This window comes from Dermacentor albipictus, chromosome 4, assembly GCF_038994185.2.
Source record: "Dermacentor albipictus isolate Rhodes 1998 colony chromosome 4, USDA_Dalb.pri_finalv2, whole genome shotgun sequence".
Classification (NCBI taxonomy): domain Eukaryota; kingdom Metazoa; phylum Arthropoda; class Arachnida; order Ixodida; family Ixodidae; genus Dermacentor; species Dermacentor albipictus.
In genome coordinates this window covers 177,396,804-177,412,517 of record NC_091824.1, presented here as the reverse complement: position 1 = coordinate 177,412,517, position 15,714 = coordinate 177,396,804, and the positions used below count along the sequence as shown (strand labels likewise).

The following is a 15,714-nucleotide window of genomic DNA, read 5'->3' as shown; positions in this document are numbered from 1 at the left end:
AGTGGGATGAGCAAAACAGAAAGCGATAGTAGATGGTGCTTGCGATATGGTTGGCATCAGTGAAAGCAGTGGCAAAGAAAAATGAACAGAAGGAAACGAAAAAGAAAGAAAAGCATCTTGGAGAGGGCTCTAGTACGAAAGTAGCGAGACAAGATGGTACTAGTAATAAAGCGACAACTATGCTTACGGTTAAGGGTCGCGTCCGTAAGCCCACGGCGTGTCTTTTGTCTAGAAACATCGTTCGGTCTTGCCGGCTCACAATAACTGCGCTTGGACCGACTCGTGCAGTGCCTGCATGATCTCACCGCGGTCTTTCTCGGGGTTCCTCGCGCACGCCGCGTGAAGCGCTTCCTGCGTGGCGGCACGTGGCCTGCCCGCTTCAGGCCGAACGGATAGCCGTGTATAGCCTGCCTCAGAGGTGGTGAACGGTGTTATTGGCTCTTTGCTATCTTTCGTCCCATCTCGGGTGTTATGGTCGATTCTCCATATCCAGATAAGACCTGTTATCCTATGGCAGCGCACAGGCGCGGCTTTAGGCAGCACGCACTCTCCGTTTGCCGTAGCTCGCGCCTTAGAACGACTGAAACACACGGATGAACACAAACACACGAACGCGTCAAGATGCTCGCTTTCAGTGGATGTAAATGCGCGAAGTAAACAACGACCTGAGGGCACCCGTCCCGCGTTGCAAGTGTCTCTGCGACGCTTAAAAATGCAGACATAGAAACCTTACGACTTTCCTTTGTTCGCGGGAGCTCGTGTTTTAAGTCGTTAAGTCGATTGAATGGTTCGAATCGAAAAGGAAGCCAAGTGTCTTGAGTCTTGCCATTGAGGTGGATTGGCGTTGCTTCAGCTGGCACGCCGCACAAGGGTGCACGAGCTCCCCTTGCTCGTGCACCAACGGTCGAACGCGCAAAATCGCTTTTACAGATATTCCATGACAACCCGTTAAAGAGACACTAAGCAGAAAAACAATTTGATGTACATATGCAAACTACCCGCCTTGAAGAAGAGCGGCCGCACAGGCACGCCATGACGTCATAGATATTGACGGCATCTGAGATGCCTTTCTTTTTTACCTCGAAGATGTACTACAACAACGCATGCTAGAACAGGCAGAGACAGAACTTGGCCAGTTTCGGAAACGTTTACTGGATCTCTACTGCCAAAATACGAAAAGATGATTGAAATCAGTGCCGACCCAGTGACGTTCCGGCCTTGGGATTTCGGCACAAAGTAGCATAAAAATTCAAACTTTGATCAGGCGAAATCAAAGAAAATGGAGTTTTAAAAGAACACATTATTAGTATAACTGAGCCAAGATAACATGGGCGCCAACCACATACACAAAAAAATAATGAATGCGTCGGCAATGTGTCGAAAGCGTCAGTTAAAAACAGGCTTCTTAAGTGTTTCATAAAAAGAATGGTAGGCGTTTCTTATCTCTGACTTAGCTGTTTGACTTAGGTGTCGGCGTTGGTGTGCTTTAGATTAACTTTAGGCCAACGCAACGAACGAACCCAACTCGGAGGCAACTGTTTTCCATTAATTAGCAGGTTAAATCTCAAGCCACCGTCTTGCGTGTGATGTCATTAGTGACGCCATTACTTCCGCTGTGTACTTCCTGGTTTGCCAGGATTTTCGCCAAGGTCCTGTTCACGTGACGGGTCTCTAAAATCTACGATTCCGTGCTTTGGTGTGCGGTAATCAGTGATTTCTAATTAATTCTATTTATTCGAGACACTTCAGGAACTCAACTTGTAACTAAATTTATGCTCTCATATCATATATAAAATGAGACCCATGAATTTTGTCTGTACTACTTTTTTTTTTGTTTCTGATCTGTTTTTAATTTCCTGCCCGGTCGTCTCTGGAGGAAAACCGGAGGTGCTGTTCAAGAGTGGCACTCGATGCTCGTGCCACCAAAGAATAACAAGATGTTTCGGCACCCGTACAGGAGCGTTGTTCACATAAAAGGAAATGAAATCGGTGCATGATTTATGTGCGCGTGAATAGGTCGCGTAGGCCGCGGGCATAAACGGAAGGAAGGCTGCCGTCATTGCGATTCAACGTTCAATTAGGTTTTATTAGTAATGATTCCAGATGAAGACGCGAGACTAATTAGATGTCTTTTCGTGGATATATCACGTGCTCACTACGCCAATCAATCTCATGTCCTTTTGGCACATAATGCGCAGTGATGGCGCGGGAAGAAACTTTTTTTGCCTTTTTCTTTTACACTATGGCATTCATATTTACCTTTGACTGTGATTATTCCTGACCAGACAAGTTTTCGTCTAACAGTTCAGTCTAAACTGACTTGTATATAGTGTATCTCTTTAGTACCCGTTAACGCATCCTACACGCCTGAGCTTCTCGAGGCTAAACTCCACCCTACGCTTCAGTGCATTGTGTGATAAGCCTGCATGCTTCCATCGGGAACATAACGGCGGCGTTTGCGTAGCGCACGAAAGTTGGAAAAGAAGCACAGCGACGAGTAAATATATGGCGTCCTTTACTCGTCTCTGCCCTTCCTTTCCTACATTCGTGCGCTACGCAAACACCGTCCTTATGAACCACGACCAACTCGCCCAAGCCTCTACCCTAATACGCTCCATCATGAAACAATGTTCGCAGTAGCTGAATAACTAATTTTTTGGGTTCTTGTCCGTATCATGTCGTTGCGTTTTTTGAGCCGTGTGTAATGAACAACTCATCACTATACACTTTTTGGCCACAACAAATATTTTTCTGCCTTCTTATCCATGGTCTCGAAGTGAGCGCCTTTTCTATGTGCAATACACATTTTAACGCCATATACCTACAAGCCTACGTGCGCCTGCTTTAAATGTTACTGTGGCCATTCTGCGGCTGCAGCTTCTGCGGTAACCTAGTTTGGTTCAGGAATCAAGCGGTCTTAAAATGTCTTACTTGCCCTCTCTCTTCTGTAAACGTTCCAATCGTTGACAAATGCGAGTTCGACATAAGAAATAGGTGTACATAACCGAGTGTAAGTGTTAAAAATAATTTCAGCTTGAGCATCACGCGACGTTAAGAAAATGTCATTTTTCTTACATAAAGTGCTTCCTGCATTGTAAAGAAGGAAGAGAATCGGCCGGGACTGTTGAGCATTGGCAAAAGGCTCAAAGGTGGCCCTTCATTTGGTTGCCCAAAGACGTCTTTCAGATGGAAGGCTTCTATAAAAAAACAACATTGACTACACGGTCTAACACATTGGTTTCATTGTTAACCTTCAGTTTATCATCCAAGTGCAGGTGACCCTAAATCTTTTCCCCAAATCCCAGAGCTGTGTGAGACCAGAAGGTAAATTAAAAAAGGTGAATAAGACGATAAAATGCCAACTAAATAAGATAAGGGAAGGGTTGGCCGGCAAGGCATTAACGTTGGCGTCGACACAGGTTCGCCGTGCCATCGATCACAACCAGAACAGGGGCAACTGTTCACAGGCACTGGTGTGCCGGCTTGCCAACCCTTATGGCTTCTCCTCTGCCATCCACGACGTGCTGTGGTGCCTAGCGCAGGGCGTCAGCCAGGGCCGGCCCGTTGTCGTCGATTCGCAGCCTTGGCACTACGCGCCTTCGGCCTGGCACGAGGCTTTCCTGCCGCTGAGCTCCGCCTGCCCCTCCAGGGTAGAGCCGCGCTCGCAGTGGCCGGGGGAGAACCGTAAGTTACTGCCCAGGCCACGCCACCTTATCACCTGTGGCCTCTGACGTTCCCCTGTGCTCTGTCTCAGAAGTTCTGGGCAGCACTGTGGAGGCCACGGAGACTCTGCGGAGACTATGTTGTTGCGCGGGGCTTGAGTGCTCGCCACAACAACTTATTGTTCGTGTGTACGGCGAGAAGTGCATTTGCATGCATAGGGTGTGCGAATAAACACAGTAGTTCAATTCTAGGAAGTATCAAATATATGAAAAAGTTAGTAATATTGTTTCTCTTTTGAAATGACAGATATCGTTTTTTTAAGTGTTTCCTTGTATTTTCGTGTTGTGGCTATTGTGTTCGAGTAGGAAAGCGTTGTGCTTGGAAAGTGGCAATAAAGCGAGACCTCATTTCCAAGTGCCCAAGAACATTTATGTTTTGTCAAATATAATGAGGTGTGAATTATATTTATGTTGTTTGAACATTGATATTGTTGTATGTGAATTTTTTGTACATTAGCGTCCCTGTGTTTATTTCACAATTGCAGTTTTTTTGTGTGTGTGAACATTGAGGAAGACGACCATACCAGATGAGTAAGCGGCGGCGCACATAGCGCTAATCTCTCCTTAATACAATTATTTACAAAAAGAATCCTTTATGAGCCTTGGAGACATTGTTTTGATCTGTTTGTGTGAACGAACAAATGAAAAAGCTCAAAAAGCCTAGCTTTCGCTAAATACAATCGATATCGGCTTGAACAATAAGTGGGCCGAGAGGCTTTCTTATGGGGACTGCCTTCATCGCACTCGTTCCACTGCTTCCAACTTCCCCGATTTTGGTCCACCCTTCTGCGGCCGCTTTGAGATCCGCGCCCATGCTAGTGGACACAGCATCGATGCTGTTCTCGCTCAGATCCAGAGTGGCTAAGTGTGCCTGCTCGCTTATGCTAGCCGCCTTCTCTCGACATCCGAACGCAATCACCGAATGAGAGTGATTTGCGCTAGTTTGGGTGGCTGCGAAATTTCAGCCGCACCTGTTTGGTCGTCCATTCCGTGTAATTGCTGATCATCGCGCACTATGCTGGCTGTCCTCGCTGAAGGATCCTACCGGCAAATTTGGCCGTTGAGCGCTGCGATTGCGAGGGCTTACGCTTACAGTCATGTACAAATCCAGACGCCTGTCCCAAGACGCTGATTGCTTGTCTCGCCGTCCATTGGATTCCTTAGAGGCCACTGACACCTACTCCGCCATCTGCGCTATGTCCATTTCTGACTTTTCATACCGAAAACGAACAGCGCCGTCATCCTGGTCTACGCTCCACCATGGATCGTTTTCGCTTTCACACCCCTGATCGTTCACTTCACCAGTTCACTCTACTCGATTAAGCCCTATACAAAAGTGCCATCGACTTTGCATTCCCATGGCACCGAACTCCTACTTGGTCGTTTCTGTGCACCACCATCGTCTGGTAACTCCACGACGCGTCTGTACCGCTGGGCGTCTCGCGGTTACCTACGACCGAGTCCGGCGCCGTTTCTTCGGGCCCGGTGTTATGTTTGTGCCTTAGGATTTGCCTGACGGGAGGCCAGTGCTGTGGTGTGTCGACCGTGGAGGCAGCGTTAATCCCCCCATGGTGCCCACTTCAGGCACGTGACGGCTAAGTTCACGGCGTGGGTGTCCTCGCGGCTGCACGGCGTCAACGACGGAAGCGGCCGTCGGCTCACCGAAGCTATTCGGCCCCTCCTCGTGCGGACAGCAGTGCACCCCACCCCTTCCTTTGTGCGGCGGCGCCAGGGGCAACCCTTTTACCGACCACCCAAGGACTATGTTTCGACACCTTGCCTTGCAGATCGTTCGTTCCCTTTGTCGTATGCCGGGCCATTGAACTTGCCCGGCGCCCCGTACCGACCGACCGCCAGATTAGCCTGACGGCGCAGCGCGGTGCCCGGAGGCGCCGGCCACTGAAAGCGGCGTTGGGACCACGGAGGCTGCCCGGACCCTCTCTCTCTCGAGCTTGTTCGTCCTTAGGGACTATCTGGGGAATCTGGGGACGGGGAAGTGTTATTTAAGCAGCTTGGAGCTGCTCGGTTGGTCTCTCCTGATATCCACGCCAACTTGTACATACTGTATAAAGAATTCTTCGCCGAGAAAGCTCTCCTCGTCTCTGACTCTGCGTGAAGTGGGGTCCTGACCTCCTGCCGGCCACGCATACCTCGGCACACGCAACAGCTGGATGGCGAGCGGTGGGATCGAGCCTGAAGTATGACGGACGACAGCACACCGAGATCACGGGGACGGACAGCTTAGGGCTGGTGAGTGTTGGCTTTGCTCTTTTGAGTGACCAGGCTGACGGGATAGAGGTGTAATCCTAGTCGCTGGTAGGGACCTGCCGCAGAAGCGTGTGTTTTGGTACTTCTGGGTAGAGGTCGAGGCATTGTCACACCAGTGTTCCGTGATGGATATCAAACGGTTGCTTAGAACTCAGCTCATATCCCTTTGCGAGGAGCTAGGCGTTGAAGTTCAGCTTCAAATGACGAAAGCAAGTATCATTGAAGCGATTGAGAGCACGGATCTTGCGAAAGAGGAAATCGTAGAAATGTGGAACGAAATCCTAAGGCGCAAGGCAGACGAGCAGAAGCTAACAGAGCTTCAGATAGAGAAACTTCGACTTGAAGTCGAGTTGAGAAAGACAAGTGTGGTTCCGGAATCAGAGGGAGCAGGTAGACATGACCTTTATGATCTATCTAAACTTATGCAGCCCTTCAAGGTTGGGCAAGACATAGGCCTGTATCTAGTAAATTTCGAGAGAACTTGCGAAAAGTCAAAATTTGTTCGCAGCACTTGGGCGCGGCGCTTGCTTAGTTTGTTGCCCTGCGAGGCAGCAGACGTGCTTGCGAGGTTGCCTGCGGATGATTCTGACGAGTATGATCAGGTAAAAGAGAGCCTATTGAAGCGGTTTCATTTGTCAGCAGAGGCATTCAGGCAGAAATTTCGAAGTCTGAACAAAAGGCAAGGCGCCACTTTTGCTGAGTTTGCTTATGAGTTAAAGGTAAATTTGGCCGAGTGGTTAAAGGGCGCCGAAGCTTTTGGCAGCTTCGAAAAGGCGTTAGAAGTGTTTGCCTTGGAGCAGTTTTATTCAAAGGTGCCGGAGGCAATGAAACTTTGGATCAAAGACAGAGATCGTGTCGAGTCGGTGCAGTCAGCCGCTGACCTGGCGGATCAGTATGCCTCACGCAGAGGAATTAAAGAGGAGGCTACGATCGCCGGTGCGGTGGAAAAGAGAGGCTGGGAGGGTACAGCTAGGCCCAGTAATGGGAAAGATGCTGCGAAAGAAGTGGAGCCGAGGGTTCACGAGCAGCCGATAGGAGAACAAGAGAGAGAGATTCGTGAGAAACGGTCACAGAAGAGCTTGTTCGAAAAACGGAGGCTGGTGACGTGCTTTAACTGCAACGAAACCGGTCACATAGCTGTCGGCTGCCGCAAACCAAAAGTTGTGTTCGCGTACGTTTCTGACACGCAGACTAATGATGAGCTGCTCAAACCGCACCTGTCTAAACTGCAGGTGAATGGGAAAAGCTGTAACGTGTTGCGGGACAGTGGAGCAACCATTGACTTGGTGCACCCAGATTATGTGAAGCAGGAGCAGTACAATGGCAAATGCGCTTGGATAAAGCCTGTGTTAGAGGACACGAGTGTCTGCCTTCCGGTCGCAGATGTGGTGCTCAGCGGGCCGTTCGGTGAAGTGTGTACTGGGGCAGCTGTTTCTAACAAGCTGCCGCCGCAGTACACTTACTTGTTCTCTAACCGCACCGATCGCCTACTGAGGGACCAGGATAAACTTTGGGTAGAGGGTAGCGTTCCGGCTCTAACGACATCTAAAGCGCGTGCCTTGGCTCCTAAACCGGAAATTAAAGAACAGGATACTGACGTGGAAGTGAGCAATCCACTCGGCGATGAGTGCGAAATTGAGCCGGAAAGCCCTTCAATATCAGTGAGTAGTGAGGGAGAGACTGTTAAGCATGAGAGAGAGATTGCAGAAAATGCAGCGGTGAAGGCTCTTGGGCAATCAGGCAGACAAACCAAGTTCGAGAGCGCATTGATGAAGGACGTCGAATGTGTCGACAGGTTATTTGTCCTCCCGTGCTCTAGCTCGCTAGATAGCATGCTAGCAAAAGTGACGAGAGAGGTTCTCATTAAGGAGCGGATGCTAGAACTTCAAATCTTTGAGCCTTGCAAGAGCTCCTATGCTTCTCCGCTCATTCTTGTAGAGATCCCGGGTAAACACCCGCCACCTTGCATTGATTATGGGAGGATGAATGCGACAATCAAAGATCAGATGTGTCCCAACCACCCATATTCAGAACTAGCGGCTCCACCGACCGATTCCCTAAGAAAATCGGCTCTTGAAAGAGTAATTTGGGATGACGCCAAAGGGGACGCGTTTCAGGGGCTCAAAGCGGCTCTCTCGGCTTCTCCCGTGCTGCGTGCACCGAACTACGACCGACCCTCCATTGTACAGTGCGATGCAGGCAATCGTGGGTTGGGGGTTGTGTTGTGTCAGGAGGGTGACAATGGTGAAGAGCACCCAGTGTTATGCGCCAGCCGAAAGCTCACGGTACGAGAGGAGGCCTATAGCTCATCGGAAAAAGAAGGTGCATGCCTTGTTTGGGCATCTCAAAACCTAGCCTGCTACCTTTACGGAACGACATTTGTCTTTGTGACTGATCATTGCCCGCTAAAGTGGCTGGCTCAAATGTCAGGCAAGAATCCTCGATTGTTAAGGTGGAGTCTAGCACTTCAGGAGCTGAATTTCAGCGTGCGCTATCGAAAGGGAGCGGCCAACGCCAATGCTGATGGTTTAAGCCGCGCCTTTTAGTTTATCTTGCCAGCTTGTACTAGATTTCTTTTGTCTGCAACTGTATAGTTTTGTTTATTTGCATTGTGAAGAAGCGAGAAAACTTGTGTGACTGCCAGAAGTTAACGAAGTACATGTATAGGAGTTTTCACAGTCAATGTCAGCTTGGTCGCTTGGCGAGTACGGCTTGCACTGCCGAGCCAGTGGTTTCGTCCTACGTGATTTAGGAGAAAATCAAGAGACAGGAGGCGAAGCAGATCTCTTCCGTCGAGCAGCTGAGACTTCTCACCGTACGAGATCTTCCCCGTCGGCGGAGGAGCTGTTATGTTTGTGCCTTAGGATTTGCCTGACGGGAGGCCAGTGCTGTGGTGTGTCGACCGTGGAGGCAGCGTTAATCCCCCCATGGTGCCCACTTCAGGCACGTGACGGCTAAGTTCACGGCGTGGGTGTCCTCGCGGCTGCACGGCGTCAACGACGGAAGCGGCCGTCGGCTCACCGAAGCTATTCGGCCCCTCCTCGTGCGGACAGCAGTGCACCCCACCCCTTCCTTTGTGCGGCGGCGCCAGGGGCAACCCTTTTACCGACCACCCAAGGACTATGTTTCGACACCTTGCCTTGCAGATCGTTCGTTCCCTTTGTCGTATGCCGGGCCATTGAACTTGCCCGGCGCCCCGTACCGACCGACCGCCAGATTAGCCTGACGGCGCAGCGCGGTGCCCGGAGGCGCCGGCCACTGAAAGCGGCGTTGGGACCACGGAGGCTGCCCGGACCCTCTCTCTCTCGAGCTTGTTCGTCCTTAGGGACTATCTGGGGAATCTGGGGACGGGGAAGTGTTATTTAAGCAGCTTGGAGCTGCTCGGTTGGTCTCTCCTGATATCCACGCCAACTTGTACATACTGTATAAAGAATTCTTCGCCGAGAACGCTCTCCTCGTCTCTGACTCTGCGTGAAGTGGGGTCCTGACCTCCTGCCGGCCACGCATACCTCGGCACACGCAACACCGGCCTTCACCGCTCTGTGTGCCGATATGTCAACGCTTGTGACTTATGCCAACGTTGCAAGCCCCCTTTCATGCCTCCCTCTGGCCTTATAGATCTGATCGACAATCCTACCGAACTGCTTTTTCGTGTGGAGCTGGTTCTAGTAGGCGATTTTCCTAGGTCGTCTGCCAGCAGCAAATTGGTTGCCGTTGCGACCAATTATGCCACCCGCTACGCCATTACACGAGCCTTCCCCACCTGCTGCGCCGCGGACGTCGAAGATTCCCTTCTGCACAATGTTATACTGCACCACAGCGCTCATCGGCAGTTCCTCATTCATCGCGGATGCTACTTCTCACCAAAAGTAATCGATGCCATACTTCGCTCATGCTCTTCTGCACAAAGTCGCCACTGCTTGCTAACGCTGGACAGACGGCCTTACCGAACGCCTCAACAGAACACTCAACGACATGTTGCTATGTGCGTCTCCGCAGACCACAGTGACTGGGAGGTCGTTTTGGCCTATGTCATTATTGCATGAAATCGACGGTTCGACGGAAGCCCGTCTGGTCGGGATGAAGCATTGAAGAAATAAAACGAAGGACATTATAAAATATGAAGACGCCAAATAAACAGACACACACAAGAGAAGAGAACGAGACAGGGCGCCACTCGCAACTTTTTTATTGACAGAACGCAGGCACATATATACTGTCAGTCAACACATGCATGGCAGAAGCAACTTAGCTCTTGCCTGTTAAAAAATTTGCGTAAACTAGATGTACAAGATCCGTTTTTAACAAAAAGATCGGATGAAGTATGTGAATTCCTGAGAACTGAAGCTAGTGTGGGCTTTGCCTTTTCTGTGGATATTGTTGATTTATTTTATTCTGTTCCCCATGATGCTATGTTCTTTGCGGTTAGGGAGTGCATTGAAAGGAATGATCCTATTTTTTTCAGAACTCTGCTGGTGTTTCTATTGACGACTTTTTAACCCTTTTAAAGTTTTACCTGGAGTCTACTTTTATAATGTTTGACCAGTGGTTTTTTCTGCAGAAAGCTGATATATGCATCGAGTTTCTGCGTCGGAACGCCGAGTAATTCAAAGTGAAGTCAACAAAATGCTGGACAAGAACATCATTGAGCCTTCTTCGAGTCCCTGGGCGTCACATGTAGTGTTGGTTAAGAAGAAGGACGGCACGTGGTGCTTCTGTGTAAACTACCGTCCTCTGAACAACATTCTTAAGACGGACGTCTACCCGCTCCCACGTATAGACGACGCCCTTGACTGCCTCCACGGTTCCAGCTATTTCTCTTCTATTGATCTTCGTTCTGGATACTGGCAGATTGCTGTTGACGATATGGACAGAGAAAAAACCGCGTTCATCACACCTGATGGCCTATACCAATTTAAAGCAATGCCGTTTAGATTATGCAACGCCCCTGCCACCTTTGAGCGTATGATGGACTCCTTGCTACAAGGTTTCAAATGGTCCACATGCCTCTGCTACCTCGACGACGTCGTCTTCTCGCCAATGTTCGACACGCACCTTGAGCGTCTAACAACTATACTTGATGAGAAGAAAGGGGGTTAACCGAGGGGCCCGATTTTTATTAGTCATATCATAAGAAGCCAACAAACACTGACACCAAGGACAACATAGGGGAAATTACTTGGGCTTAATAAATGAAATAAAGAAACGATAAAGTAATGGAAATTAAAGTGGATGAAAAAACAACTTGCCGCAGGTGGGAACCGAACCCACAACCTTCGCATTTCGCCGCGTGCGATGCTTGATGTATTTCGCAAGGCGAAGCTGCAACTTAACTCATCCAAATGTCGTTTTAACCACCGTCAACTTACTCTTCTGGGCCATCTCGTTGACGCTTCCGGAGTACAGCCTGATCCCGACAAAACTCGCGCTGTCCGAGATTTTCCGGTTTTGAAGACAGCCGCAGACGTCCGAAGTTTTGTAGGACTATGCTCGTACTTTCGTCGTTTTGTTCCAGATTTTGCGACAATTGCTAGACCCCTCACTAATCTTTTGAAGAAAGGCGTACAATTCTCGTGGGATACTGCAGAAGCCGCCGCCTTCTCTCGTCTGGTCACTCTTCTCTCCTCACCACCCATTCTCACCCACTTCGACCCTGATGCCCCTACAGAATTGCGTACAGATGCCAGCGGTCATGACGTAGGTGCCGTCTTAGCCCAGCGTCAGAGTGACCAGGATCGCGTTATTGCTTATTCGAGCCGCCTCCTCACACCATCGGAGCGCAACTATTCCACTACGGAACGAGAATGCCTTGCTGTAGTCTGGGCGGTTGCGAAGTTCCGTCCTTACCTCTACGGTCGCCCTTTTTCCGTAATCACTGACCATCATGCTCTCTGCTGGCTCTCATCCCTAAAAGATCCTACAGGCCGGCTTGGTCGATGGGCTTTGAGACTACAAGAATTTTCGTATTCCGTGGTCTACAAGTCTGGCCACCTGCACCAAGACGCTGACAGCTTGTCACGTTACCCTGTTGACGACCCTGACTCCTCCAATATTACCAGTGCTGCTTGTGTATTCTCTGTGTCGCAGCTGCTTCATTTCGCCGACGAGCAACGTCGTGACGCCTACACCAGAGCACTCATCGACCGTTTTGAACACTCTCCGGCCGACGCCACTCTACGCCTCTTCGTCCTCCGCGACGGTACACTGTACCGTTGTAACCTTCATCCGGAAGGCTCTGAGTTCCTACTTGTCATACCCAAACACCTCCGCTCAACAGTTCTAGAAGAGCTCCACGATGCACCAACGGCAGGACACCTCGGCGTACCTCGAACCTATGACCGTGTACGTCGCCGTTTTTTCTGGCCGGGCCTTGCCCGTTCTGTACGACGTTACGTCGCCACTTGAGAACTTTGCCAACGACGCAAGATGCCTTCCCAGCTCCCCTCCGCTCGACATCCCTGCTGAGCCCTTCCATCGTGTCGGCTTGGACCTTCTCAGCCCACTTCCGGAATCTACATCAGGAAACAAGTGGGTTGCAGTCGTGGCGGACTACGTGACTCGCTACGCCGTAACCCACGCTCTTCCGACCAGCTGCGCAACTGATGTTGCGGACTACCTCTTACATACCATTTCGATGCATGGTGCTCCGCGCCAACTGCTAACAGACCGTGGCCGTATGTTTTTGGCCAAAGTCATTGACGACATCGTGCGTGCCTGCTCACAACAGCATAAATTTACCACCTCCTACCACCCTCAAACGAACGGCCTCACTGAGCGTTTGAACCGCACCCTTACAGACATGCTATCCAAATACGTTTCAAACGACCACCGTGACTAGGACCAGGCTCTACCTTACATTAAATTTGCGTGTAACTCTTCCCGTCTCGAAACTGCTGGCTTTTCTCCTTTTTACCTCTTGTATGGCCGTGAACCGACGCTACCACTGGACACTGTGCTTCCGTCCACCCCAGCTTCTACTAGCGCTTATGCCCGTGATGCTATTGCCCATGCTGACCATGCTCGCCAACTTGCGCGCACTCGTCTACAAGTCCTCAAGGCAGACAAAGGCAACGCTACGACTCCGTCACCATGATGTCCATTTTGTGCCCGGCACCCTCGTGTTGCATTGTTCACCATCGCGTAAAGTTGGCCTTTGTGAAAAACTGCATTCCTGCTACACAGGCCCTTATCGCGTGCTTCGCCAAGTAACTGATGTCACCTACGAAATCGCTCTAGCCACGCCTACTACGTCCTCCGCTGTGACAACCAGTCGCCACCGTCGCCCGACTCAAACCCTACAACTCTCCACGCGCCTTGGATATTTAACAGCACCGTGACGGCGATTTTACCGCTGGGGGGTAGTATTACGGTATCATCGAGCGATGATCAAGGGACGAGCCGGCGCGAGAACGACGACGAAGTGGGTCTGTGCCCTTGGCGCGGGCGAGTGTCGGCCTGGTGGTCTGGCTCCAGTGTAAATACCTTGTATATAGCCTCTTTCATCTGTGTTTTTCCGCACGTAACAATATTTTCCTTTCACTCAAGAATTTTGTAATGCATCGCAGTGATCGGTCGCATAGGCCAAGCTTTAACATACTAGCAAGCGCATCTATGTGACTTACAATATAGAATGCCCTTTGAACGTCAGAGTAGTGCGATTGTTATATTCCCACATATGCCTTCATGTTCAACGCATGTGACCATTTTAAGCACAGCATCCATAGTATGGATGACACGTGACAGGGCTTGAACAAGGTTGTTATATAACAACCTTGTTCAAGCCCTGTCACGTAGTCGGAAAGGACCCTCGCTTGTTCACACTGCCCTTGCAGACGACTGTCCACCATCTTCTCCACTTCCTTACAGAGACAGCTTGTGAGGCTTACGGGCCCAAAGGAGCCAAGAGGACTTTTTCCAGGTTTGAGCATTGGAATAACACGAGCGACTTTCCATGAATCCGGTGCAGTCTCTCTTATCCACATAAGGTTAAATAATTCCAGTAGAGTCGTTCTAATTGCAGATTCGAGGTCTTTTAACATCACATACGTAACACCTTCTGATCCTGCAGCTCTCTTCGTGCGGCAGACTGTAGGAGCACATTTTAGCTCGTTTAAGGTGTCAATCAAGTTTACACTGGTGCGGTGAAAAGAATGGCCGAACTTTCTTCTCTGCGAGTGCTGCGGAACATGAAACTGTTGGCAAGTGAATGAAATTCCTGGTCAGGTTATCAGCAGACAGAATTAGTCAGCAACGGCTGGTTCTGATGTGCTGCGAGTTATTTCAAGGGCTCTCAAAAGGTGACTCTGCGTAACTAGATGGGACAACGAACCATATTCCTGGAACTGATGTGAAAGAACACAATGTTTTGTAATATTCACGCCACCGTCTCTCACCTAATACCTGCAGACACCTGCGCGAGCGTGTGTGAACTTTTAGTGCATGTTTTTTTTAGTCGTCCGCAGTGGTTCGCACGTTCTTCCCGTTCTTAACGCATTTCCTGGTCCATGCGTTTCATTCCTAGACAGACACTGGGTGCTCTTTTAATTATAATTTCATTTGTGATTAAACGCCCGTGTTGTCTTCCACCGTCCCTCGTCCCTCGCGCGCTGCTACTACGCTTTCAAGAATGAGAGAATGAAGAAACGAAATCAATTTCAACCAACCGCGTGGTTCCCAATGCAGTAGTATAAAAATTCGGACTTGACCAGCGATGCCAATACATTTATGCCAATGGCTTTTTTTAGAAGCAGATGAATGTGGTGAAGTTCTAAAGATTTGTTGAAAAGTGCCATGAACGAGGTTAGGGCGACATTTCTAAACTGCACTACCTTAGGGATCACCCAATGAAAGCAGTTACAAATAGCCGGAAGAAACAACTGATCTTACAATGACGAGAATGCTATTCGCAATAAAATTTTGCAATTCACAAGTGCTCGGAACAGTTAGATAATGAAGAAAGAAAAGTGCTTGTCTGTCAGTTGCAAGAAAGTTTGTCTTCATCCAATGCAGTGTCGGCAAACCGCGCTGCCCTTCTCGAGCTTCCTAGAGACGTGGCAGATGCCCTGGTTCGACTGCACGGTGACCCGTACGCCTGGTGGTTCGGTCAGCTGATGGCCTACATCATGCGTCCTTCCAAGAGATTGCTGGAGCTCATCACGCAAGCCAAGAGAAAGCTGCAGTTCCAATCGCCCATTGTCGGGTAAGTGGCGCCAAGCGGAACTATTCTCATCGTCTCGGCAGTGGTAAAGTAAAATATTTTTCGTAGTTATAGTGAAATCATCTGTAAAGAAGTTCTAGGATCATACTTGGTTAAAACACGTTGGCGGGCTAGCCTTTTTAATCCATTATAGAATGTGTAAACGCGACTGAACGAGGACGTAGAAGAAACCGACACACAGAGACAGCGCGGTGTTTGTGTGCCTGTTTCTACGTCCTCGTTCAGTGGCGCTTACACACTGTATCAAGCATCGTACTGCCGTAAATATTTTTTAAATACTTGGCTGTTAGTCACGTGTGGTGTACAAAGAAATTTACAGTGGTTCCTCCGTATTCCTCTGCGTGGGTTGGCCAGACATAACCTACCTTCACACCCTATACGCCAGGGAGTTGTTTCTCTCCGTATTCCTCAGTGTGGGTTGACCCGACGTGACCTACGTTCACCCTCTTTACGCCAAGGAGTGGTTTCTCTCCGTATTCCTGTGTGGTGTGGATTGACCCAACGTGG

The 15,714-nt window shown here is 49.6% G+C and overlaps 1 protein-coding gene across 1 annotated transcript in view; it reads left to right on the top strand.

Moving 5' to 3' along the window:
• Window positions 1-15,714, top strand: part of LOC135908629 (alpha-(1,6)-fucosyltransferase-like) — a 58,073-nt gene that overhangs the window by 32,765 nt on the left and 9,594 nt on the right. The window contains exons 3-4 of the mRNA XM_065440473.1: window positions 3,420-3,684; window positions 15,000-15,189. Coding sequence (XP_065296545.1) covers window positions 3,420-3,684; window positions 15,000-15,189 — 455 coding nt within the window. The remainder of the gene's footprint in view (window positions 1-3,419; window positions 3,685-14,999; window positions 15,190-15,714) is intronic.